The sequence below is a fragment of the Aspergillus thermomutatus genome (genome assembly GCF_002237265.1).
Source record: "Aspergillus thermomutatus strain HMR AF 39 chromosome Unknown NODE_35, whole genome shotgun sequence".
NCBI classification, from domain to species: domain Eukaryota; kingdom Fungi; phylum Ascomycota; class Eurotiomycetes; order Eurotiales; family Aspergillaceae; genus Aspergillus; species Aspergillus thermomutatus.
This window is the reverse complement of record NW_020798084.1, coordinates 41,000-66,208: the sequence shown is the minus strand read 5'-3', so window position 1 is coordinate 66,208 and position 25,209 is coordinate 41,000. Positions and strand designations below refer to the sequence as shown.

The following is a 25,209-nucleotide window of genomic DNA, read 5'->3' as shown; positions in this document are numbered from 1 at the left end:
TACTTATACAGACCATTTCAGTGACTGTATCTGGACGCTTATGGAGACTCTTAGGACTGTTCCATCACTCACAACTCGCACGTGAGATATTGGCAAGTAAAAGTTGACAACAAGGTGCAGATGCTGGTGTGGCCACCAGTATATACTAAGTGCTCAAAGTTACCAGCAATGGATAGCATGCGTGGCTTTGGCGAGTGGCGGCCTAAACAATGATCACAAGCAGCTTGGTCTCCTCGGTGAGGACGTCCCGTTCTATCGCAATTCCTCTACACAGTTGCCTGCCTCAATCTTGCTCCGAGACCTTAATATTGCAGCTGTCAACATGGACAGTCTGAGATTGTATCGGCCATGGAAGAAACAAGGCAACTCCTTTCCCAGATGGCACAGTATCGGTGTCATCAGCTGGGCGGAAGAGACACAGAAGCACTTTGCTGAGTTTGGTGAAAAAATAATTGAGAGAAATGGTTCGGAAAAGGGGCACGGTGGAAGAGAAGGATTTAGAGGGTATCGACAAAAGATATAACGAGATGGAGTAGTGGTTTCAGACGTGCCGTGCGCCATCTCAAGCCAGGTGAAAACCTAGCGTCACGTGAAGTATTAACCTCAAGTTGCCAACTCGGATCGGTGGGCGACAGACGACGCATGGAAAGTTCTTCATCGCAAAGAGGCAAACAATGTTGTTTTGTTTTTGTACTCTGTCCTCGCAAGAAGTGGCGACGCAAAAGAACCACATCCCAAAACCAAACGCATCAAGTATCACCACAGGTTTTGGTGATGTTCTAAATTTGCTGGAATAGAGTAGAGCATTGTCAATGTATACAAATCTAAAGATAGTTGGCGGTAGCCTGTTTAAGGCCAAAGTGGAGGGATTCAGCACGTAAATTCACACGCACCTTAGGAGCACTGGCATTAGCTAACACATATTACTCGGTTAAAAAGCTCCTCAGTTCCCTCTCTGCAGAATAAAAAGGTGCTTGTATATGTACATCAGCAATGGTCGAGAGTTGATATCTGACGATGACAGAGCAGGATAGAATCTGTATTCTCACCCCAAACTCCTTCTGAAACCGAAGGAGAGTTACCAATATGGGATGGTGGGACCTGACTCTCACAAAGTAAGCTTTCTGTGAAGCCTTCGATGGTGGTGGCTGCCTTTGCGTACTTCCACAGCTTGACTCCCACAGGCACTTTGACCCAGTCCTGCCAATCGTGAGCTGAAGTCGCAGTTTTGAGGCAGCGAAAGAAAGGGTAGGGCAGGACTATTCTGGAAGAAGTTGGCGGCGCGCAGTGTTACGCTCACTGGCTCGGCAGGCATAATCGGAAAGTCCTTAGTTTGAGGGATGTGTGTGAGGCCAAACTGCACGTAGCACACAATGTCTGCGGGCCCTGCGTCTGACAACCAGCCCTCCAATGTCTCATTTCCATCTTGGTGTGCTTCTCCCGTTGACTGGCAGACATAGTTACCAGCTGGATAAAGCCGGAAATCCCTGAACCGCACCACCCACAGTGGCTTTGTCGCAAAGGCTGCGCGCTGGCGTACAACACTCCCTTCCTGCGCCAAGAGACCAGGATACTGAGAGTTTAAAATCTTGTAACCAACTGGCTTCTTGCATACTGGGTTGACCTTCGTTGGATTGACAATGTCCCATGAGCGGCCTAACAATGCGAGACTGGCACCTTCCACTGCCCGCTGCTGGCAAAAGAATCCGTTACCGTAAGGGTTTGTCTTGCTGTCATCCGTGTATTGAAGGGGGACAACATCGAACTCTCGAACTTCGTTTTCCATCCCATCAATTTCAGGATCGATTCTCAAGGAGAAGATATGCTGATGGTTGTGAGCGGTGACTCCACGAGCTACCTCCGTCCCATGTGGATTTGCCGTCTCCGAAGAGTGCAAACAGAAGAGATGATTATAACCTCCGATATCAGTGTTACTGGACGGGCCTGCATTAAGCCGGAGTTGATTCCCTCGACAAGGCTCGTCACTGCCACTAATGGCAGAAAAGAGTGTCTGAATCTCTTACAAACTGACCTGTTCGCCCAGGGGAATTCCCGGGGAAATTTTCCGCCGACGGATATGGACTGCGGTCTCTGTTGAGGTCTGGCAGGTGTTGGAGGCCAAATGAGTTGTCAAAGAAGTCGGTTGCAGCTACTAATGATAGAGGATCTGCGCCTGAGCGGGCTGGTTGTGCAAAGGGAAGTCCGGGGACAGTCGTTTCCATTAATGGCTGTGCATTGCAGCCTCTGCTGAGATTCCCATGGTCTTGGAGACCAAAAGAATTGTCGAAGAAGTCAGTTGCCAGAACCAATGATTCGGTCGCCAAAGCAGCGGCATTGAGGGCGCCTGGGTCCGTCTGGGAGAATGTCTCATCAAAGAAATCCGTCGCTGTCACTAGCGATTGGGGACAGGTTGTTTGCGGGTCATAGCGTGCGGTAGAGTGTTGAAGATATGGCTGGCATGAAGAGTAGCTCGTCTGGAAACTCCTATTGTTGTCTGGGACGCTGGGGGTTAAAATCCCAGATTGAGAAGTTATTTCATTATGAGTTGGACGATCTTGTAAAAGTATACATTCTCTGCCATTGAAGCCAGAATTGGGTACTTGGATCGAATCGTTAACTTGTATATCTGGAAAATTAGAGCCAGCCGAGGTAGAAATTTTCGTTGATCTTCTTACCATTTAACTGACCGCGAATGTGCGCACTGCCAGATGTTCCATGATGTGTCGAATAATTTGGCATTGTCCGTCGACGCTTTGCAGGCCTTTCACTCGTACCAGGTGAATCCCAAATTTCTGCGGGTCCGAAAAACGCTGGCGGTGCTCTAATTCCTGGGTTTGGATCGTTATTTAGTATAGCCGTGATCCGAGTAGGCACTGCTTCAGATAGAGAAATAGATCACAAAAAGAAACCGCCTGTAGATAGGAAAGAAGACAATGGTTGAGCAGAGAAGAGGCCCTCATATTTAAGCTGGCGATGGAATCACTAGAATGGGCTACAGGGAGTCCAGTCACTACAGAATCACTCGCTCACCCACTGATCACCTAGCTCACCCATGCTCTTGGATAACATCGCTCAGCTCACCTTCACTCACCCACACTCACCCTGTGGTTTAGCGGCTCTCACCCGTAAAGCAGCAAGTCTTCAAGGGCGCATATAACTTCTGGCCGCGTTGATAATACTGGCTTAAGTACGGCTGAGCGGACGGGAAGCCCTGTTTTCCACACCCTATGGTCGTATGTGCTAGCCCCTAGCAGGACATGGTACATAGAGAACGAGTTAAGCGGTCGCGATGCTGGGGAAGCGACCAAGTATCTTCCCAATAGGGCCATTGGATGGGCGGTGCAGGCTGCAAAGAAGCATCGGGGCATCCCAAGGCGGGGAAAAGACGCCTAGAACAGAGCGTGAGGTGCAGGGCCCAGAGCGCCACCCTTTAGGCATATATCGGCGGGCCTGCAACATCTGGACGAGACTCCCTCAGTGTAAGCGGATTATTTGAAATCCATGAGCGCCATACAAAACAGCCAGACGCCCTTGAAACGGTGATTGGGCCCATTGGGTGGATAGATTAGCCCACGACGTATCGTCCATTCTCCGGTATATGACTCGTAAGCGAAGGGATTTAATGCGGAGAGTTGGACTGTACTGGACCATCAGCGCCGAGCAAATCAGCACGCGGTGGAGAATAATTGCTTTCGTATTGGGGATGAATCGGTGTTTTGGTCCTGCCCAGAGGCAAGATTCCGACAAATTCCCCGAGACGGTTGGCCAGTGGATGTGGCAGATTGTCTGATACGCTTGGAGGCCAGATAGGAGCATGCTCGATGCTGGTCCATCTTACTAAGTATCTTATGGTCTTACCTGCTAGGAAACAGTAATAATATTTTAAGGTGTAATGCTACTGATTCTATATAGCCTTAAATTTATCTATCATACCCCTCAGCTCTACTAATTAAGGTAGTGTTTATGAGGTAGAAGCTTTAGGGCCTTAGAAAGGCGGCAGAGAAATAGAGGCCTGATGGAAGAGGCATAGAGGCTAAACTCAAAGAGCGAATTTCGCGAACAGCAGCTGGTTATTAAGCCCATTATTAAGCAGGCTCCACCCTTATTTTTTATGATAAGAATAGTTTCCTTGCCGACCGGAAAAATACTGCCCGATTAACTCAGTTGGTCAGAGTGTCAGACTTTTAATCTGAAAGTCAGGAGTTCGAGCCTCCTATCGGGCGCACTTTTTTTTTCTCCCTCATCTACCCTTTAGAAATACTCGGCTTGGACTGGAAACTGCATCAACACGCCCTCCCTAAGTGGCATAAAGACCAGTTCAATCGTCAACATCCCGGGGGTCATGCTCCCGCCAGTACTGATCGTATTCCTCCGACGTCTGACTGGGCACCGGCTGATAGCGCGTGAGAGGCGCAAGGGGAATGCCGAGCTGTTCCATCTTTTCGATGCGTTTGCGGGTAGCCTCGTGCGCCTTATTCACGCTATACACCCTCACTCGATGGGCTGAGGAGGTGACATGCAGGCCCCAGTTCCACGCCGCTCGGACATTCAGCGGCTGAGTGTTCAAAGAGTTGTCCCAGCACCGGCATACGATTTCAATCCAGCCCTCGACATCACAGGGAAGTTCCATTTCCCATGTCCGCCAGGTCCAGCGACCCTTCTTGGATAGCTGTTCTGGCGGGACTGCATACCAGGTAAAACCGCCGTCTGCAGACAGTTCCACCCTCTCTGGCCAGCGTCCCCCGCCAGAGTAGGCCCAACCCTTGCACCGGATTTTACCGGTGTGGATGATCACTTGTTTGGTCCAGGGGGTCATGATAGCAGAGCTCACAGGCATCTCCTGGATTTGGATTCCGTCGGTTGGCTTGAGGTTGTATTTGCCGATCTGTTGATTAAAATAGAGATACTCTTTGCTCTGCACCGGGGCCAGCGAAGGGTTCTCGATTGCCTTGATGCGATAGATCCATTTGACGCTGCGGGCACCGATATAGCCGAGGACGACCACCCGAAGAGGATAGCCATGGATCTTAGGCAATGTCTCGCCGTTCATCTCCCACGCCAGGATCACTTCATTGGCCTTGACCTTTGACCAAGGGACGCTGACCACGTAATTCATGGCTTCCAGATCCTTGATATAGGTGTCAGCCCCGTAGAGTTCAAGATGCTTAGCGGGCTCGATGAGACCCCCGCAGTCTTTGATCAATTTCTTCAGGCTGATTCCGACGTAACGCGCTGTTCCGATCGCCCCTTCGGCCCACGGTGCCTGGGGGACCTCGTCTCCTTGACCACCATACAGGCTAATCTGTTCAATCCGGCGAGTTCCTGAGCATTGCATCGTCACCGTCTTCGAAATCCGGGGGAACCGTGATTCATCTTTGATGTCGTCCAGAGTATAAGTTTTCGGCTGTTTGACAAGGCCGTCCAGGGACAGACTCCATTTATCCTTGTCGATAAACGGGATCCCGCCGTGATTTCTCACAAAGTGCAGGGGGTTGGGAGTGAAAGCCTTTGATGTCACCAATCGCTTGGGCGGCTCGCCATTATATGGGAACTGGAGGAGGTGCAGCATATCCGGATGCTTTTCCTGCAGCACAGTCCGCCATGAATCATCAGCTAATGAGGCGAGCTCACCACCTAGTGCGCGATGCCACTCCTTGAAATCATCCCCGGGTAGAACTGGGTTGGTACCCGGAATCTGCCCGAACATATATTCTGGACTCGGGGTGAAGGTCTGGGAGGTGAGAATCTTATGCGCTTTGGCCTTTTTCTCCGGGTAGTTCTCCCATTCAACGTATCTATCCAGGATATCGGTTAGTCGTCTTTCCTGAAGCGATGCGCTTGGTGTCTGTGGAATTCTACCCTTTCCAGCCCTCCCTTTCTCGAGCAAACAGCTTGTCACGGTCACCAACAGCCGCAATAGCTTCCTCATCCTTCATAGTGGTCTTGGGCTGGGGAGGGTAAATGTGCACAGTTTCATTTCCACTCTGGTCCAGGATTGGCAGCTTATGGCCGGCCATTCCCTGCTCAATTCTCCATTCATCCGGTCGATTGACCGTGTCCATTTCGGCTGACATGGTGGCCATTGTGTCTTTGTGTACGTGAAACAAAACTAGAGCCTCGATAAAGACAATCTAGCAATATGAGTGTGTAGCAAATTGATTGAAACAGATTGACGCTATCTTTTTATCAGCTATATAGACAAGGAGAAGTATGTGAGCACCACAAAGATGGAATGCTGTCAGCGAGCCCTTTTGTCCACCAGCAGTGACGGCACAACTACGTGTTCTGTTGTTGCAGACCAATCAACGCCAGAAAAATTGAAGGAAACTAAATTGCAAGCGTCCACCATTGGCCCTACTGCCTCGAATGTTATTTTGTTGCCCCACTAATACTTTCCGAGTGATGACGCTCCCATTCCGTGGCAGACTTTACGGCTTCGGTCCGCGTTCAATCAAGGCGCAACGTTGATGTAGTCAGCATGATGTCTCTACTTCATAATCATTGACGCAGTATACCACTCTGGAGTTTACTCGTGTTCCCGAAAAGAACAAGAAGTGTTTCGAGAATTACATTGTAGTAAATCAATTACTGTACCTACACACTTTTTAATGAAGCTCTCATTAAGTCTGGCGAGACTTGAGAGCGATTCATAGAACCAAAGCCACATGTTGAGGACAACCCCACTTGCTGCCAACACACCTGCCAACTCATCATTTCAGCATGCGGGCTTTGACATCAATCATATAAACCATCTGCAGGGAAGCCTGGTCTGCATGATGTTGCATAAGTCAGGATCACAGACAGCAACACTTGCCCGATATGGTTTCGCCGTGGTATGTATAAGGCGGGGCTGTGACTGCACGGAGTCCCCGGGAAGACTTGACTTGATGGAAGCTTATGTTAAATAGTACTTTGCCTTGGTCGTGGGTACAAAGCATGGCGAAGAAAGGGGGATCGGGGAAGAGCCTGGGCTTTCGCGTGTCTGGCTTGTGTATCTTATGAAAAGCCATGGATGAGGGAATAATCTGATAGGCTCTTCCCCGGTTGAGCTGCAGTAGACGTAGCTCTGAGGTTGTGATAGCGTTTCGGAGATCAGCCCTAGGACATCCAATGAAAGGATACGGTCTTATCACCACGAGCCATGTAGTTATTCCTTGGGCGTAGAAGAGAGACTTTGCAGGATCACTCGATTTGATTGGCATGACTTCAACCCTGCCCTTGTCTGGAACCATTAAGATGTGCCAGTGCCATCAAGTCTTCATTCTTATGGGGGTTTAGATCTATTGATTTGGTTATCTGCTGGGCAACATGATATTTGGAGTACCCCTTTACAAGTCTGAACATGGATCCTATCATGTGAAGGAGACTCCGAGAGAGGTGTACTCCAAATGTCATGTTGTAGAGCCATCTTTTTACGATCCTTTAAAAATAATGTGATAGGAGTCTCATGTTATTCAGAATATGGCCAATAGCAACATTATTCGCTGGTTGGGTGGCCTATTTGAAACAAGCTCTTCGAAGGTCGATATATATTGCTTGACAATTAAATAAAGGGCGGATGGCCTTCCATCGCGATATCCTCAAGGTATAAATAAACGCCCTCAAACAGTACTTCTGGGATGCTAAAGAAAACATCCAAGATGCCTTGGGCCTGAGGAAGTCCAACGTTGTATGCGTTAGGCGGCATTTCCAAAGGGGGTCAGAGCATCTCCGTATCGAGTGCATCAACTTTGCGCTACTACGTTAAACAGTGGACGCTGTGCTTTAGTTGGAGATGCCGCGCATCTTAACAATGTATGATCAACTCTCTGTACAAACGATCTATTGGGCCTCACGACGGGTATTCTCGACGCTGATGCTCTAACGGACGCTTGGAGCTAATTATCCACGAGGGCAAGCCCATCAGCGTGCTCGACGTGTACTCCGGTGAACGACGCCGTGCATTCCAGATGTTCGTCGATCCTTTCTCGTCGCAGAACAAGCTGCGCATCGCCAGCGACGTCAGCACTGCCAAGCAGGACTGGCTTATAAGGGTCATGGCTCGCGCATCCAGTAACGGTGACATGGTGAAGCAGGCAACGGAGCCTTTCTTCAGTGTCTGGCGGACGGATATAAGAAGGATTCTGGACACTCAGAAAGCTTGATTGAGGAGGAATATCATAACCAACTGATGTTTGGCCTATAACGTTCCCAGCAGTACTATCCGGCACATTACAACGGTGGTTGTAATTGGGGTATATCTCTCAGTTAGACCTATGTGGCGTGCTGGGGAATAGCGAGGGGCATTGGGTCATTAGTAGGGATTAGAAAGGAGTCCTACAATGGACCGATATTTCTTTAATTGTGCACTACTTCTTGATATACCCTTAGTGGTACCTCACAGACCGATTCCTCCACGGTTAGGCAACTAGGATTAGCTGTAAAGGCATTCCTACCGGTGTGCCCCTCTGTGCCGCTCTGTTAATAATACAATGGCGGGTTGCGGATTCGTATCCAGGACATGAGAGATCCACTCGTCAGTATGAGGCTGCTAAGCCATGCTCAAATGATTTTTGCTTTGAGGCTGTCATTCAGAGCTTGAACCTACCATGGGAACCACTTGTTCGACACGATCAGCCAGCGTGCTATGACTATGATTCCCTTGTCTGGTGAAGGCTGCTTAGAGGCTCTGGCTCGGAATTATCCGTGACCAAGGACTTTGACCATTATCTGAACCTGTACTGTCTGCCAGACTAGAGGTCCATAATGCACTGAGGTTTTCTCCAATGTAGACACTTCGAAAAACAGCTAAAGAAACCGTCAACCAGTCACTTGCAATCATGAACGTGATAACTAACAATAGGCCTCCAGGTATATTCATGCAGCTCATCTCCTCGATAGAACGAAAATACATTTTGAAGAGAGTGTTGATCTAAAAAAACACTAAGACCAAGTTTAGATCTGGACGGGCTTTCTCGATTGCTTCGGTTGGAGAGTTTACTAGATCGTGGATTCCCACTATATTAAGATTTAACTCAACCTAGGTCCTCTATTGCCCCTTAATTTGCAATATCCAATTGCAGCAGCCAGACTGCTCTCTGTTGAGAAGGGTAATATGTGTTGGGCCATGTTGAATCCAGACCTTGCCGCAAGCGGAGTCGATGTGTCATACTCATCTCTCATGATGTACATGATTCAATCACCTTAAGATTCGAGGTTGAAAGATGTAATTATGTCGTACAATCATATTCTGTTGCCTTTTATGACTTAATGTAGCGGAACTTGTTCAGTATAAAAAACCCTTCTCGTCTATTCAACGATTCATAATCAGCAACTACCACGCCCGGCCAGCTCAGAAACAGATCTGACTACAACCACCGAACTCATACTACATTACAATTGTTGCAATTATGTCTCAGGTTAGTTGTTGCCAAGATAGGCCAAGGTACATCGATACCTCAAGAGGAGCTGCTGCTTACATATGATTCATTGTATCAGAAACGTCTCATGGTGCAGATCAAGCCCGAGGCAGATGGGCAGGAAATCTATGAGTGAGCATCATAACAGTCTGGGGTTTGGCCAATATCAGAAATAACTCCCTTCTAGGTATATTGAAGCTTCGGGGGCTCAAATACTCCCCTCCCCAAGGATCTTTCCTCCAGTATTTCACTTGGTGTAAGTCAAATCTTAATAGAGGATCCGACATGAACTAATCCAACCACAGGGGGCCTGAACCAATAATCGATGATATCAAACAGCACCATAACGATAAATTTGAGAGAATTATGATTGAAGGATCTCTAGATGATGAATAAGGGGATGATTCGGAGTTTAGACGGCTGACTTGAAAGCTGCAAGTACAATAGCACAACGCATACAGGCGTGATAATGAGGCTAGCTGTAACGAATCTGATCAAGCAGTATCTGACCTAAAAGAGGGATCTGCCAGACATCGACTTGCATAACCGGAGAATGATATCGTAGTAGAAATCTATCCGAGGGCTTGACAGACCATTAGTTTCATTAAGCTGGAACCCTCCTCTTTCCGATAGCTTCTCGATGAATACAGAATTGGGTCACCTCAGCTGTAATTGAACTTGAGAAGGGACTACGGATCTTTTTCCTTCTCGCTGAGGTAGGACAAACCGCCTAGGCGACTAGCTTTCGTCACCTCATCTCAGGCAGCTGGATTGCAGGCTATTGTTTCACAGCTTAGCTGTGCCATATGGCAAGCAAAATATTTGAAACCACCGACTGTATGCTATCAGGCACTAAGTCTGTATACATTTTCAAAGTCGCCAGAACTAGCAGTCAGCATGATTCGTGCTATTAATAACGTCCTTCCACTCATCAAGAAGTCTCAATGTCTCCTCGCATTTCTCCTTTATCGACTCATAGCAGTCTGTACCAAGGGGTAACCGAAAAGGGATCTTCTTCCCTGCGGCGACGCCCTCTGCTCTAACAAGGTCCAAAATGATGGATACGCCTCTCTCGACGTTCCCGGGTTGCGTGCGATCCTCCATGGCGAGCATTCTTTTGAAGTCTTCCGATGGACACGCGTAGTCTTGAATACCGGACGGCGCGATTTTCAGATTAGCGCTCGAGAGTAGTAGCGTTCGAAACCGGCCCGGCTCAATCAGGAGAGTCCTTAGGCCTAAGGGCTCTGTCTCCCTCCAGAGACTCTCGACGAGGCCTGGAATGGTTCTTTAGTTAGCTTCACTCATTTGGATCAACGAGCCTAGGAAGTATCTGACCTTCCAGGGCAAACTTGGTTCCTGAATATGGACCCACGAATGGGTCCCCACACCAACCTGATCGGGAGCTGATGAAGACCGTTGTACCTGACTTTCTCTGTCGGAAATGAGGCAGAAGAGCCTTGGTGACTTTCAAAACACCAAAAACATTCGTTTCAAAATTTGCACGGAACTCTTCATCACTGCGGCAATATAAGCTTTCACAGGGTTACCTAGACTGGGACATACAACTGGGTATACTGACGAAACATCTTCCCAGGCGCCAGCAGCAATATAAGCGGCGCTGTTCACCAGCACATCAATATGACCGTAGATGGCAATTGCCTTTGCCATCGTCTCATTGAGAGTCTCCTGGTCGCTCGTCACATCAAGCTGCAAGACGGCGACCCGGTTGCTCCTGAGATCTTCAATGCTTTCGACTCGGCGTGCGGTTGCAATGACACAGTCTCCACGAGAGAGAATCTGCTCCACGAAGACCCGGCCAAATCCGGAGGAGCATCCTGTAACGAGCCAAACGAGCGGAGACATAGTATCTTGGTTCACGAGGAGTCAAAGACACACGAGTGAAAGACAACTGTATGGGAATGGAATCGAGGTAAAGATCCCCTCTCCGGAGCTTTTTATCTGTCTGCTTCTAAAAATTCCTTCCATCGTGGGGGCACGGCAATATCTGCTGTGACTCATCCTCTGCGACTCACATTAGACTATTTCCTTAAGAGAGGGGATGCGTTAACGATCTGGCATAGCAAGGTCAGAAGGTCTGAGAGTGATAATGGTGTACGTCCCGGAACAGAGAAGAATAGGCCACTCAAAAAGCGCTTATCCTAGACTGGTCAGTTTGCCCCATAATGCCAAGCAATCTTGTTTTCCTAAGCAGGAATAGCCTGTCATCCACTTCCAGCCATGAGGGGTAGACAAAGCTTATTGCCGTAACTGGCGGAGCAGCCGGAAAGATTATCTACTGTGCACCTTCACCATTCGGATTTAGGCGTTCGAAGGCTGCCTCTGTGGTTACTCTCTTTAGCTCTTAGTCCGCTCCTCAAATTGGTCGCTGACTCACTGGGCCACTGTCATAGTGGCACTTTACGCTAGGTGGCTGGCTCTCCTCATCTCGGGGCGGATATCTCGACAAAGGAGACGCCAGCTCATTTTCGGCTGGTCTATTCACTCATGTTATCTTGAATAATCCACTCCCTGCAGCCTGTGATGGATACGCAGATATCTACGGAAGTAGTTGAGGCATAGACACGGAGTCTACTCCTGCGTCAGTCTTGGTGGCGCCCACATCATTGTCCAGAACAATATCTGCGTGTTTACAAGAAAGTGGCCAGAGGGGTAGATACTGTCCCACTGGAGGTTGGAAAAAGTTAAATTTCTGCTCTAAAGTGCTCCAGCGTACTTTGTCTTAAACGAGGCTACCTTCACCAATTTGGAACGCCATCGCCAGGTCATCCACGGCACGTTCAATATCTCCAGACAACCGCTTCTCATCCAATTCATTTATTCTTTGTCGACTCTTCAGAAGCTCCTTTGCTACGTCAGACCATTCCAGGCGAGACTTTGCTGGCTTTATGTTTGTGTCCGAAACGTCGACATCGATAGAAGCAAGCTTTCCTCCTCTTTTCCGGATCTGGCCGTCGACAATGACGGTGTCAATGTCGCCGATAGACGAGTGGAATATAATGGCAGCCACAGGGTCCTGCTCCGCGGCACAGACCATTGCCGGACTGAGCGCATCGAAGATAACAATGTCGGCCAGTTTATCCTCCTCCAGCGATCCAACCTCATCCTGCATTTTGGCGGCGCGTGCTCCTCCGATGGTCCCTAAGCGGAAGACTTCTTGAGCCGTGATACTCTGATGCCTGGCCGCCTTTCCTTGTAGGATTAGGGCCTTGTTCCGGCGCCCGCGTTCAGCCTGGAGAGCCAGTCGCATTTGCATGATGATGCTGGATCCGTTGTTCGCGTGACAGTCCACTCCAAAGGAGCTGATTGCTTTGACATCATTGCGAAAGCAGACTGGATATCCGAGTCCCATTTGTAGCTCCGTGTCCGGCGTAGAGGAAACGGAAGCACGAGCCCTCTTTAGCTTCTCTCCATCCGCGTCGGTCATGTTAGTTGCGTGCGAAATGAGGAGATCTGGACCCAACAGGCCATAACCGTCAAGGACGTCGATAATCGAGTGTTGTCCTTCGAATTTGTCAGCTCTGATAGCAGGTTTGACACATTTCTGCTTTCATTGACGCACCGAATACAGCACCACGTGCATAATGAGAGGTGACAAGCTTCGCACCAGCTCGCCGACATTTATCGTAAAGGTCCGCAACGATCTCTTTCGGGAGGAATAATGCATCAAAAGCCAAGCCTAGCTGCACCCGACCGTCTCCGAAGGGAGCGGCTTTGGTGAGCTCTTCTACTTGCTTCACAGCCCAGTCTGGGACTAAAGATGAGTTCACAGTCAGTCTAGGTTGCCATTCTTTCACTCTCGCGACAAATGCATAGCCAAAGATGGAGCGGATCCCGGATGACACGGTGGCGGCAATAGCAGCGGTATCTGTATGCTTCAGTGACTTCCAAACAAGGCAGCTTCAATAGCTGGATATTCCCTCAAGATGGTCACGTCACTTACTGTTTTCAGGCGAATAGTTCATATGTGCATGATCAACAACCGTAGTCGTTCCTGCATCCAGCGCTTCGAGACATCCTCCCAGCTGTCCCCAGAATATATCTTCTGGCGTATAGTTGTACGCTTGCATGCTCCCTGACAGGAATCAGTCCTCATTCAGTAAATAGAATTCAGGAGGGAGCGAACCTGTAGGGATATATTCAATCAGAGTGTGATCGGCATGTCTTCCTTTCAATTGGCTCTGCCAGACATGGTTATGGGTGTCGATGAACCCAGGGGATACAATTTTGCCGGTGCAGTCTATCACTTCTGTCGTGGGCCAAGGGGCAATTAACCTGGGTGCAATCCGGGTGATTCTGTTGCCTTCAATGAGCAGCGAATGCTCTCGAAGCGGGATGACTGATTCATCCTTTTTCCCACTGGGGACAAGGATAGTCGCATTCTGCAACAGGATCGATGTATTCGGTGCCATGAGTATCTAGACCGGTTCAGGTCTACTGACATTCACTATGTTTTAATGCAGAGAAAGAAAAGAAAAAGAAAGAAAGGCGTACAGACCCTGGTATCTATGCGGAGGGAATAAATCGGTTCAGTTGCCCAAGGACTATTAATATATCACGCACCTTCGCTTTGTCTGCTAAAGAATTCTGTCAGCGAGTTCCCTAGTCCAATGTGCCTCTGATTTATAATTCAAAAAGCGATCAGCCAGACCCTATCCGCATTAGGAGAGTTAATTCTGGAGGGTCAAAGATGGGCAATTATCTCTGGGGCCCAGTTGAGCTCATCAGCCTACAACGTTTAACTAGTAATTTCCCTCGGAGTAGAGACAGAGGACTATTCCCACACAGGAAAATCAGATTGCTAGGCATCTTGGCCTACGAAGCAGAGGGAGGACCTCCGAGCTATCCAACTGCTCCGCTAACACCGATCTTTTGTGGCATTTCACCGATTGTGACTTTGAATCTCACTGTGATGAATGATGATGCGGAGAGGTACTCCGTAGTTACATAACATTCCAAGGCTAGCAGGCAAAGTTAATGGCTGAAGGTAGTGCGGGGCACAACGATATCTCGAAAGCCAAGGCTTCCTAAGTCTTTCAATACTCTGTCTGTCTGTCATGCTCAACCCCACCTGATGGCTTCGAAACCACTCTTCATCAACACTACTGTTCCTTACCTGGACAGAGAGAATAGCAAGTCAGTGCGAGCGTATACGACCAGGGCTAACTTTGCTAAGAGGCGGCAGCAGAGGGCAAAGTTACACGCTAAACATCAGACTGCAGCACCCCCTAAGCAGAATGCAGGCACACAACCACTATACAATGGAGCCCACACTCGGCTGGCTGTCACTTCCCTTGTGGCTCATAAAGCACATCCATTAACCGCCTCGCTGTCCAATAAAGGTGCATTTCTCTTGGATTACTGTATGTTGACCAGACCCTACAGGGTTCCTATGACGCTCATAGCGATCTACCAACTGACTTCGAATCAAGTATTCAAAATTTCGTACCCCATCACCTTCATATCAGTAAACGATGGGGCAGTTTTGCCTATACCTAACACAGCTGATGGTCTGACGGAAAACGGCTGGCTTGAACTTGTGTTCTCCGAGCCTGCAATGATGGAGGCAACGATTTGTCTAGCAGCGACTCACTATCATCAGAGTAAAGGGGGTAGTGATTGCCTAGCTGCAGCTTACACACACAACAGCCAAGCTATTCAGATAATTAATGAACAGCTCGACGACCCTTTAAACCGTCTTAGTGACGGCCTCATGAGCGCCGTCTTCACGCTAGCATTCTGCGCTGTATGTCACTGTAGTCATTCATTCTCCATGACTTCTCTATGAAAAACCTTCAGAGCTAATGCTGGGCAGCATTCAAGGGAGGATGAGGACACCTGGAACACCCACATGCTTGGGCTCGCACAGATGGCAAGCTTCAGGATGACCAAAACACACAAGCCGCCGCCACCTTGGCTGTCAGATCTTATATCGAGGTGAAGCCGCGGAGGTCCCATTTTCTGTTCTGATCAGGATACTGACTATAGCATAGCTCTCTTGTCAATCACCTCGTCCTCACGGCGCGTCAGACCGGGAAACCTGATGATGAGATCGCAGCCACCTTGTGCGGGTCTAGGTTCCCTAGCTTTGGTCCCGTCCCGCAAGAAGCAGTATTCGGTCTTGCGCGTCATGTCTTCAGTCTACAGTTCGGCAATGTTCCAGAAAGCCAGTCATTGAAAGTCACACACATTTGTGACACGATTGACCAGCTCCTTCGCCGTCAGTCTCCCGGCTCCGAAACCTACATGCGGCCATCTGTCCGCGCGTTCAGCCTCGCAATGAAAATATTCTTGCGACTTTTCCACGCAGAAAGTGCCGTCCCCTATGAGTTCCGGATGGGCACATCATCTGAGCTCAGAGCAATTCTTCAGGGCCCGAACATCCGTCTATGCGCGACTCTGGAGCTGACATTTTGGGAACTGATGCTGGGATGTCTTTGTGCGCCTGACCCGGCAACTCAGAATTGGTTTATATTCATGCTTCAAAGAGCCTGTCAGGTCCTACAGATTACTGCCTGGGAAGATGTTTTACGCATATTTAAAAGCCTTTTCTGGACTGACACATTTCTCCGTGCTTGCTACACAACGTGGTCTGGGGTGATTCAGCCGAGACTGATACAATTCCAGTATTAGAGCGGACTGAGCATGCTCTTGGAGCGCTACGGAGTGTTGAACCTGGAGGAGTGAAGTATTTGTTCTCCCTTCCTTGTGGTTTCCATTTTTGCTACTCTCCTGTTTAAAGACTTTGGATCAGCTCGGGCATCAAGGCACTAAAGGAATTTGTATACAGGCTTTTGTATTGTTTCTCAGCGTGAATATTATTGGTTTTGCAGCGTCTGTGATGAAGTACTTAAGCCTATGAATATAGCTGTGCCAACTTCTGTATTTCAGACAGGTATTGAAATCTAGAAGGCCGTCTTAAAAGCTGGCCAGGAGAACCTATAGTCTTTTATCAAGACTGTTAAGCTCAATTGTACGCAGGCTTTTCAGTCCCAGGCAGCAGCATTCTTCTTGACGAATTCAGCCCAGGTAGTGGGCTTAGAATCAAGCAGCTTCAGGCTGTCGTCGAGACTCTCTCCCAGAAAATAACCAGGGTCCTCAACAAACAGGTGGTTCTCCAAGTACTCCTGAGCGACAGCCTCCGGCAATGACGCCTTGTATTGCTCGGGAGTAACCCGGACAAAGGCCGCTTTCTTCCCTGTAACCTTGGAGAAGGTATCGACAATCTCCACAGGAGTGTAGTAAGCAGTAGCTTCAAGGACATGCTTTCCCTCTAATTTATCCAGATTTTTGAGAGCGGCTCTCACGAAAAGACCTAGGAGAGTTAGTTACGTCTGGAACGCCCCTTAATTCAGGATCGAACATCTTACCAGTGTCCTCGGCGGCATCGAAAAGGGGAAACTTTGCTTTCTCACCGTCAACTGGGTAGAACAGTTGATACACCCCGTTCTGACCCTTGGTGATCATCTGAGTGAGGTTGCTCATAAAGTAACCAGGAAGGACAATGGTGTTCTTGAGTCCAGATTTCTTGATATATTTCTCAATGTTGGCCTTGCTGTCAAAATGAGGAACATGGCTCAGCCTTCCGTTTGTCGCCTCCGCCACATGAGGAAGCGAAGAGAAAATGATGTGCGAGACACCAATATTCTTGGCCACATCGGTCACATTCTTACCCTGGGAATATTCAATGTCGCCATTCGCAGTTTCCCAGTAGTTGGTAACCAGGAAAATGGTGTGAGTCCCCTTCAGAGCGTTGGTGAGAGACTCAACGGAGTTCAAATCGGCCTATATCCTTATATCAGTTCCCGTTGCACCGATGGAAATCTCCCAGGGCTGGGGACTTGGGAGCACCCTACCGAAACAACCTCAACACCTTTCTTGGCGAGTACCTGAGCCGATTTCTTCGATGTATCCCGGGTGATGCCACGGATCTTGTATTCTTTGGAAAGCTGAGGATCCTCGAGAATGTGCTTGATGACGGAACCACCCTGGTTTCCGGTGGCTCCAAAAACGGTGATCAGCTTCGAGATGGTTTGATATCGGTATTTGTGTGCTTTACAATGGCAAACTGCTTAGGTCGAGTCTCCTTCCTCAAAGAGCACTTCCAGCCGGTCTTTATATCCTCATTGTCACAACGTCATCACTCAGGCGGCTCATGACTAAGACCCGGGATCATACTCCGCCCATGGCACTATGGCGGCAGTGGCTCTGTGTAGAGTCGATTGTGTAGACTGAAACGCGAATGCCACCGAGTTTGTAATATGGTGCTGAATCAGTGGTGGTTGGTAATTATTTTTTGACTGTGGTTGTCGAAGGTAGGTGTTGTATATGTATATTTACCACACAACATCCGTGCCAACCCTCATGACCTCAACATTTCTAATTAAGCCTTAATAACTCAGCCACCAAATATATTTACTAACTCTTACACTGTTGCAGTTTTAGCGGTGTGTTTATGTAGGCATTTTGATGTAGAAGATAGAGGTTTGAAGCAGATGCTAATAGACTTCATATTGGCAATTTTGTATAAGAGAAAGGGAGAGTCAGTAACTTCTTAGTATCGAAGTACTAAGCAATTTTATATAGTGGTTAAATTCAGAAAAGGTGTTCAATTGCTTATATCAAAGACATTGCCCTGACTTTTATGAGAATAGAGAAGATCTTGACGGAAACGCATAGATTACTAGCAGAATAGGAGCACACCCCCTCGGCTATCCTAGCCCTCTGTTACAAAGTAACGGAGAACTTATACCACTGTACTAAAATAACGTCATGACAGTCACTCTTTCAGGGTAATAGTATTTCAGTAACTCCTGCACTTTGACACAAAGCATAGTCTGATCTCACCATTCAATTCGGAAGCATTTTCAGCCCGTAAAAAGCCACATCGCAATCCGGAGCAGTCCAAACAGCCATATCCCGCAAGCCCGCGGAGCAAAAGAGCTGTCTCCTTTCCTCTCCATCGTATTTGTAGCTGCACCCGAAGCGAACCTTTTCATCTCTACGTATAATGACAGCTTGCAGCGGAGAACCCAGCTGGATGTCCTTTGATCGCGTGATCGGCGAGGCCTCGTGTCGCCCCAGAGCATAGTTCCATTCGCTATGGAACTACCAGTCTTCCTCATTAAACACCTCTCCGTTGCCCTTGGGATGGAACAGGGAGTTGGCATATCCTAACCCTAGTCCTATATAAAGAGATCTCACCCGGACACTCGTTACCAATGTCCCGCTTATGTCAAGCCAACCCCTTTTCCTTGATCACCTGGTGTCTACTTTCTTCCTTCGCTTTTGGCTATTCCTTTGTACGTCCGGCAGGTCTAGATGAGGTTAATCTATCCACGCCTATGAGGTTCGCGTTTTCAGCAAGCGTAGAAAGAATATAAAGGGAAATATAGCGCTTGCAGAGCTAATGCATGGTAGCTCTGCGCTCATAGAGTAATAGATCATCAGTGACCTTCGCAAGCCTATAACTTACCTATTAATGATTCATGTTAAAATGCTATTTATATAATGGATAATCTCTATCCAAAACCTAGTGTCACTGGATCCAACTGCATTGAAGGATATGTCACTTACTTTTATAGGTAGTATAAGTTTTTAGTTACTAGACTCCCTGAAGGTTAAAGCAGGAAGAATGTCTTTAACTCTGTTATAGAGTGTTTGTCTGCAGCCCAGTCTAGCTATTAACACTAAATGCAAAACAAGGCAGGCTGCAAGGACTCAGCGAGATAATATGAACCCCTGTGCCAAAACAGACATAATTCCCCTATCAGAAAGGGAAAAGGGGAAGACCCAAATCTTTAGATATTGACCAGACATTCAGCCTATGCTTTTAGTCAATATTATAGTTTCTGTCTTGGAGTTGTTGACGGCAGTCATCGTTTAATAGCAGTCATTGTTCGTCTACCTTTATTCGCAGCTTATTGATGAGTGTCGAATAAAGGTTTGTTGTATGATTGTTATGCCCCATAATCCAAAGTGGTGATCCTGTAGGCATACGAGGTAGATGATTAGCAGTTCGGGATAAGATAGACAGTATAAAGCAGAGATATGGGAGAGCTCGTCTGGAGATATGTAAACTCTTATACTAGTTGTTGACATAAGACCGCGGTGCTCTGGGGATGTATAATTGCTGCGAGCATTGCTCTATGATCGATCGAGCTCTGGGAAATACAGAAGAAACAATTCCAGAAAGCTTTATGTCGAGATAGGCAATAAATATCCTACTACGGTAGACGAAGTAGGCAATGATAGGCAAAGGGATATATGATCTACCCAGGTGGTGATAGATGTTCAAGTAATCAATAGCACAGATAATAAGACTTCAGAACACGTTGCAACATACCCGGTGTAAGCCCGATACATTCTTCCTCCCTCAAACATCCCCTGATCGAACCTCCAGCACATCCCACCATGTCGAAAACTCTCTTTGACATCGTCTCTGAGTTGGATAAGCATGTATCCCCTTCAGCTCTTGCACCATTTTCAATGTATAGCTACTAATACATCATAGCTTCCCATACCACGAGGAGGAACCAGCCCTCTTCGCCGAAAGCCTAAAGCCCTACCATGCATTCAAAGTACAAGGCATCAATGCAACTCTGGGATACATCCCAAACACCCTCGTGCGGAGTATCCCCTGGCCAAAAGAACATTGGCTGATCGACTCCTCCGGGGCAGTTATCCTGATGACGCCCCCGGACAATGCAACGTCCACACGCACTAAAATCGTTCAAGACGCAATCAACAGGATGATAGAAGCCGGATATAGGGACATCCTGAAAGGCTGGCGCAACGAGAGATTCCCAGTGTACGGGCCGGGCGGCGACGTGGTCCTGGAGATCGAACGGTCAGCCAGCGCACTATTTGGCATTGTAACAAGCGGCGTGCAGATGCTCTGCTATGTCGAGGATAAAAAGGATGGTATTCGCCTCTGGATTGCCAAGCGCTCGAGGCAGAAGCAGACTTATCCAGGTATGCTGGATTGCACGGCCGCCGGGGCCCTGAGCGTGGGAGAGTCACCGCGAAGTGCCATGATACTCGAGGCTACAGAGGAGGCGTCTATCGAGCGAGAGATTATCGAGACTGGCATGCGGTTTGTCGGGTCTATCTCGTATTTCCATGTGAAAGGCTCATCTATTGCGGTTGGGAAACAGGATGCCTCGACGGCTGTTCTGTTACCCGAGGTTGAATACCTATATGAGCTTAAGCTTGATGAAGGTGTTGTTCCCCGGCCGAAAGACTCAGAGGTGGAAGGCTTTCGACTTTGGAATGTGGACCAGGTGCTTGACGCCTTGGGCAGTGGAATGTTTAAACCGAATAGTGCTGTTGTGGTCATCGACTTTTTCATTCGGCATGGCATCGTCACATCAGAAACAGAGCCAGCGTATAATGAGATTATAGAGAGACTGCATCGTCGGCTACCATTTCCTACAGCACACTGGTCCACATAATCATGTACATACTCTGACTTTACTGAAGCGGCCCCAAGGATTTCAGTCAGAGTGTAACGGTTTTCTTTGATCCTTTAGATTCTCTCAAGTCAATATCAGTCAACCCAAAATGCCCAATAGCCACTCTGACCTGCCGGAACAGCACTCCGTTGCGGGGAATGTGATCATATCCGGTCTTGCCTGTTCGGTACACTGCCTCATATAGGAGGTAGTGGAAAGAGGCGGGCAAGATCAGTTACCGTTTTATCCTACACTTGGGCTGTTGTTCACACCGAGTGAAACATTGTTCGGAAGAGGTTCATTCTCCCAAATATTGTTCTTTCCTCGAGACTGTGCCTTGGGCGCGCAGGGCCAGCTTCAGATCCTCCCAGCAATCTAGCTGCCCACCCTTTCAAGGCGGCTCAATATGCGTGCTTACTTGAGATACTGTACTAGCACATGTGTGAGCATTCTGTCCGCATTTTGTGTTGTTAGGGACCTCTCCTCTGTCCTATAGCATTATATAGGCTTCTCTCGTCAATTTACACTCGGCGAGAATTGACATGGTTGCCTGAAAGATGTAGGAGCCTATATATTGAGCTCTCATTCTCTAGAAGCTGTTATATCATATAGATATGTCTGCCTTGACAATGTATATATAGCTTGGAAAGATTTCCTTACTAGAAAACAAGATATCTTGGTGCATAATTCCATTGCATATCTAAAGGGAAAAGTGAACGAGAATTTGCTCACAGCGACGTACCAGCCCCCATTGCACCCGCCAGCATTATCGGCGCCATTGTCCTGCCTGCGACATCCCCAGTGGCAGTCGTGCTCGTGGCAGAAGTGCCTTCTACGGTCGTACCTGTAGTAGAACCCGACTTTGTATCCGTTGTAGCTGCAGTAGCAGTCGCAGCGGTGCCTGTATGAAAAGGACCCGTGCCTGCCACAGTCAAGGTAGCAGAGACGATTTCCTCGACCTCGGTTCCAGGAAGAACGTATGTCATATCATGCGTTACAGTGGAAGAGCCAATGTCCCACGACTGGGTGTACGAGCAAGTGGCGGTGGTGGGTGTGGGAGAGCCAGTAAAGGTGCACCCGGAGCTTGTGTAGCTAGAGCATCATTAGCGTCATAGAAGTAATTGTTTCCCTGGCAGGACATACTGCCAATAATTGCTCATGATGAAGTCGTAGACTGGTCAGTCATGACCATTGAGCGGGTACATCGAAGGCTTACAGCTGGGAGCAATCAATGTCGCATCCGGATCGATTCTGATACAAGCCGTTCTGTCACTTGCTGGAGGACAATTGATTATGTAGGTTGTTGTGTCACTGTTCTTCAAGGATGGTCAGAATTCTAACAATCCATGTCGCCTTTAGACATACTTCACCTATCACGCGTCCCTCAGCCCTGCCAGAAGTTCCCAGAGTCTGCAAAGCCCATCCATGGTATTAACGTCATCAAACAACGGTTCATGGAAATTATGCGTGATGAACTTACGAGAACAGATTCCGCGAGACTGGGCTTGAAACAGCCCAGTGGGACTAATAATGGCAGAGCGTACATGGACCGCATTTTACACAGGCTGATTCGGAATGCTACAGAGCTCTTCTGATCAGAGATGTTGGACTTGAGCATGATTCATGTTTACCTTTTCTGACCATTTTGCGACAGGGGCGAAGAACATACTAGTAGCGGCTTGCTTCTCTGAGCTCACGTCTAGTTTCTTCTTAGGTTGCATTCAACGCAGTTGTAAAGCCAATCATTCCGGTTTCTAGCCAGTAGCTTGCCAAGAGTCGAGTCAACACGAGTGAAGAACTTCTCGCAAAGCAGAGTGTTACCGTAGGTCCTGAATCATCGTCAAGGAGGGTCTATCTGATTTGAATGGAATTGAAGGATTATCATCATATATATCGATGGCCCTCACAGGATATACTACTGCGTGGAAGGCATGTCGGATCAGCCCTTTAGCCACAGTCCAAGCGATGTCTGAGATGAAAAGATCTCCCTTAGATATCTCGCTCTCGCGGACTGGAGAAACATATAATCAGGGAATTTAGTGCCTGGTATACTTCTGAGCACTTTCTATCCGGGGCTACTCATAGCACAGCGGTACACACAAAGATGACAGCCTTGGTAGTTTTGCCAGTTGGCGGCAACGAGGATATGGGCATTTCTGCAAGCTTGACTCCATCATATTTATGACCAGGGAGCCATAGAATATTCAGAACAATCAATGTACCAAGAGAATCAGTATACACGATGGTGCGTCCTACGGTCAGTAGCGATGGAGGCTGTCTCTTTATCCTCGCCACCTGTATGACTACCGTCGATAATATGCAATCAGGATTTCTATTTCAGCGCCATGATTGTGATCGCAAGAACCTAAGCAGTGCACAGCGGCTATGGTCCATCAATGTATGGCTCTGCAAAGTCACCAGCTCTAGTTCACACTAGCAGTCCACTGGGACACTCTCAAGGTGGCAGGGCCGCCAGTGAAAGGCTCAGTCCCGAATTGCATGTCTATACCAGTCAGTAACGATCGAGCAAATGAAGTGACAGCACTTACTGATCAGGTACTGGCTCGAAGCAGGATAGCCATGGTTGCTGGCCAGATAGTGCCAAAAGTCCATGACATCCGCACTGAACGAGGTGATCGGGGTGGCAGAGACAAAGCTGTACGTCTTCTGGGTACTGCCGCCGTACCACAGCTCCCAGGTATGGCCTCCAATACTGGCGGTGTCGATCTGCGAGCCGATGGGTTGGACGCTACCGTAGCGAGCGAGCCTGTACCGGTCAGTTAGGTGTGCCAACTATTATCCCGACGTGAACACAAAAGCTCATACCAAATCATCAGCTCATAATCCCCGCTGTAGGTGACGTGGTTGATATCTGCAGCGGTGAATAGGTCGTACGCCACGTCTCCGCGAATGTTGGTATTGTCGTAGCTCCACTGTACGGTGGTTGGGATACTGCTGATCTGACTGAGGAGCTTTTTGGTCAGGGCGACCTGGGAATTGGCGTAGCTTTTGACTTTGTTGTCGCCGCCAGACCAGGTCCAGGTCGTGTGCCAGACCACGCCGGAGCTGGAGATGCTGTCGAAGTAGGTGCATTGAGAGCCGGAGCCGGAGTCCTTGCCCCAGAGGTTGTTGTTGACGGTATACCGGCCGTTGCTGTAGGCGCCATACTGGTCACAGAGGGTTTGAGCGAGGGCAGAGGAGAAGAGGGCTCCAAGGATTGCGAAGGTCTTCATGTTGTTCTTTGCAGCGATTCTATTGTAAGGGTTTGGATAGGAAGAGGCTTGATTGATAGCAAGGTTGGGAGGGATGTTTTCTATATAGCTGCTGACCCGTAAGTGAAGGCACTCCCTGTGGAGTACCCATTGTGTCGTCGGGGCTGTTGGTGTTTCATCTTGACAATAGGCTATTCATGGCCATAGTCCATTGAGACATTCTGCAACAGAAGATAGTGAATACAGTTCTAAGGCCTTCCCTATATAGAAATAATCGTCATGATAGTGTCCCATTCGAACAATATGCCGCGGCAAATGTATATCTGCGGCGGTAATTGCACCGTGGAGACACGAATGAAGGTATCTAGGCCCGATATGCCGACGTTTATGACATTGAAGATCTCAACTCGTGCCCATGGATGTTTCACTAGTAATTATCCGTGTCGAATACTTTCTTGAGTACGGAGTATAGCTGAAGCATTAAGTGCCCTAACACCCAAACGGTAAGCCTGAATAGCGCCGGAGTTTAAGCCAACCAAGATTTGCCCCCAGCGCCACGCGGACTTACCTTACTTCGTACAGAGAGAGATCGGGATATGGCCGATGTCCTCAAGCGACTAGCGACTTAGCGAGGCGGGGTTGAAGGCCAAAGTCCGCACGAAAGGGGAAGTCCTGAAGCTGATCATGATTTGGGCTTGCCAGCTGCCTGAATGGGTAAATGGGGTTTGCCAGTTACTCTGAGGGGTAGATGGGTGGTATATAAGGACTTATGAAGGACAAGGAGATTATTGTGTCAATGACCAGGCATATCAAAGAAACCTGACCCCAGAACTTCATGACTTAGATCTTCTATATGGTGTTCCATGTGCCCGTCCTTGTGCACGGCGCTCTCTGTACCCATTGTCCACAGGCCACAGGACGATTGTACGAGACTCTTTCAATGGGAAAACCTGAATGTTTGAACAAATGCTCTGCCGGACTCAAACAAACAAGTAGATTCGGCTTTGATTTGTCGGCTTTTCCCCCCGCAATGCCCAGCTTGGTCAGAATCTCGCCCATGTTTTGCGGGGACTAAAGACAGGGGAAAGAGAATTAGCCGTCTCTAGTAAGTCTATGCATTAGAGTCCT

At 48.4% G+C, this 25,209-nt stretch overlaps 8 protein-coding genes across 8 annotated transcripts; 1 reads left to right on the top strand and 7 right to left on the bottom strand.

Annotated features, from left to right (window-relative positions):
* Positions 1-1,108: 1,108 nt before the first annotated feature.
* CDV56_106641 (uncharacterized protein) lies at positions 1,109-2,717 on the bottom strand (the record flags this gene model as incomplete). The annotated part of the gene is made up of 4 exons (XM_026760260.1): positions 1,109-1,944; positions 2,033-2,453; positions 2,552-2,626; positions 2,688-2,717. The coding sequence occupies 4 exons, from the start codon at positions 2,715-2,717 to the stop codon at positions 1,109-1,111; spliced, it is 1,362 nt and encodes a 453-aa protein (XP_026616757.1).
* Positions 2,718-4,318: 1,601 nt separating this feature from the next.
* CDV56_106424 (sulfite oxidase) lies at positions 4,319-6,083 on the bottom strand (the record flags this gene model as incomplete). The annotated part of the gene is made up of 2 exons (XM_026760043.1): positions 4,319-5,795; positions 5,860-6,083. The coding sequence occupies 2 exons, from the start codon at positions 6,081-6,083 to the stop codon at positions 4,319-4,321; spliced, it is 1,701 nt and encodes a 566-aa protein (XP_026616756.1).
* Positions 6,084-10,283: 4,200 nt separating this feature from the next.
* CDV56_106099 (SDR family oxidoreductase) lies at positions 10,284-11,261 on the bottom strand (the record flags this gene model as incomplete). Its single annotated transcript, XM_026759718.1, has 3 exons — positions 10,284-10,672; positions 10,734-10,915; positions 10,978-11,261. The coding sequence occupies 3 exons, from the start codon at positions 11,259-11,261 to the stop codon at positions 10,284-10,286; spliced, it is 855 nt and encodes a 284-aa protein (XP_026616755.1).
* An 877-nt stretch (positions 11,262-12,138) lies between these two features.
* CDV56_105925 (uncharacterized protein) lies at positions 12,139-13,828 on the bottom strand (the record flags this gene model as incomplete). The annotated part of the gene is made up of 4 exons (XM_026759544.1): positions 12,139-12,920; positions 12,979-13,284; positions 13,360-13,491; positions 13,543-13,828. The coding sequence occupies 4 exons, from the start codon at positions 13,826-13,828 to the stop codon at positions 12,139-12,141; spliced, it is 1,506 nt and encodes a 501-aa protein (XP_026616754.1).
* Positions 13,829-16,402: 2,574 nt separating this feature from the next.
* On the bottom strand, positions 16,403-17,603 carry CDV56_105654 (NmrA/HSCARG family protein; the record flags this gene model as incomplete). The annotated part of the gene is made up of 4 exons (XM_026759273.1): positions 16,403-16,731; positions 16,787-17,201; positions 17,273-17,437; positions 17,595-17,603. The coding sequence occupies 4 exons, from the start codon at positions 17,601-17,603 to the stop codon at positions 16,403-16,405; spliced, it is 918 nt and encodes a 305-aa protein (XP_026616753.1).
* Positions 17,604-19,829: 2,226 nt separating this feature from the next.
* Positions 19,830-20,869, top strand: CDV56_105402 (thiamine pyrophosphokinase-related protein; the record flags this gene model as incomplete). The annotated part of the gene is made up of 2 exons (XM_026759021.1): positions 19,830-19,861; positions 19,930-20,869. The coding sequence occupies 2 exons, from the start codon at positions 19,830-19,832 to the stop codon at positions 20,867-20,869; spliced, it is 972 nt and encodes a 323-aa protein (XP_026616752.1).
* A 728-nt stretch (positions 20,870-21,597) lies between these two features.
* Positions 21,598-22,029, bottom strand: CDV56_105304 (uncharacterized protein; the record flags this gene model as incomplete). Its single annotated transcript, XM_026758923.1, has 2 exons — positions 21,598-21,961; positions 22,013-22,029. The coding sequence occupies 2 exons, from the start codon at positions 22,027-22,029 to the stop codon at positions 21,598-21,600; spliced, it is 381 nt and encodes a 126-aa protein (XP_026616751.1).
* A 1,263-nt stretch (positions 22,030-23,292) lies between these two features.
* CDV56_105135 (glycoside hydrolase family 12 protein) lies at positions 23,293-24,102 on the bottom strand (the record flags this gene model as incomplete). The annotated part of the gene is made up of 3 exons (XM_026758754.1): positions 23,293-23,372; positions 23,419-23,636; positions 23,696-24,102. The coding sequence occupies 3 exons, from the start codon at positions 24,100-24,102 to the stop codon at positions 23,293-23,295; spliced, it is 705 nt and encodes a 234-aa protein (XP_026616750.1).
* Positions 24,103-25,209: the final 1,107 nt, after the last annotated feature.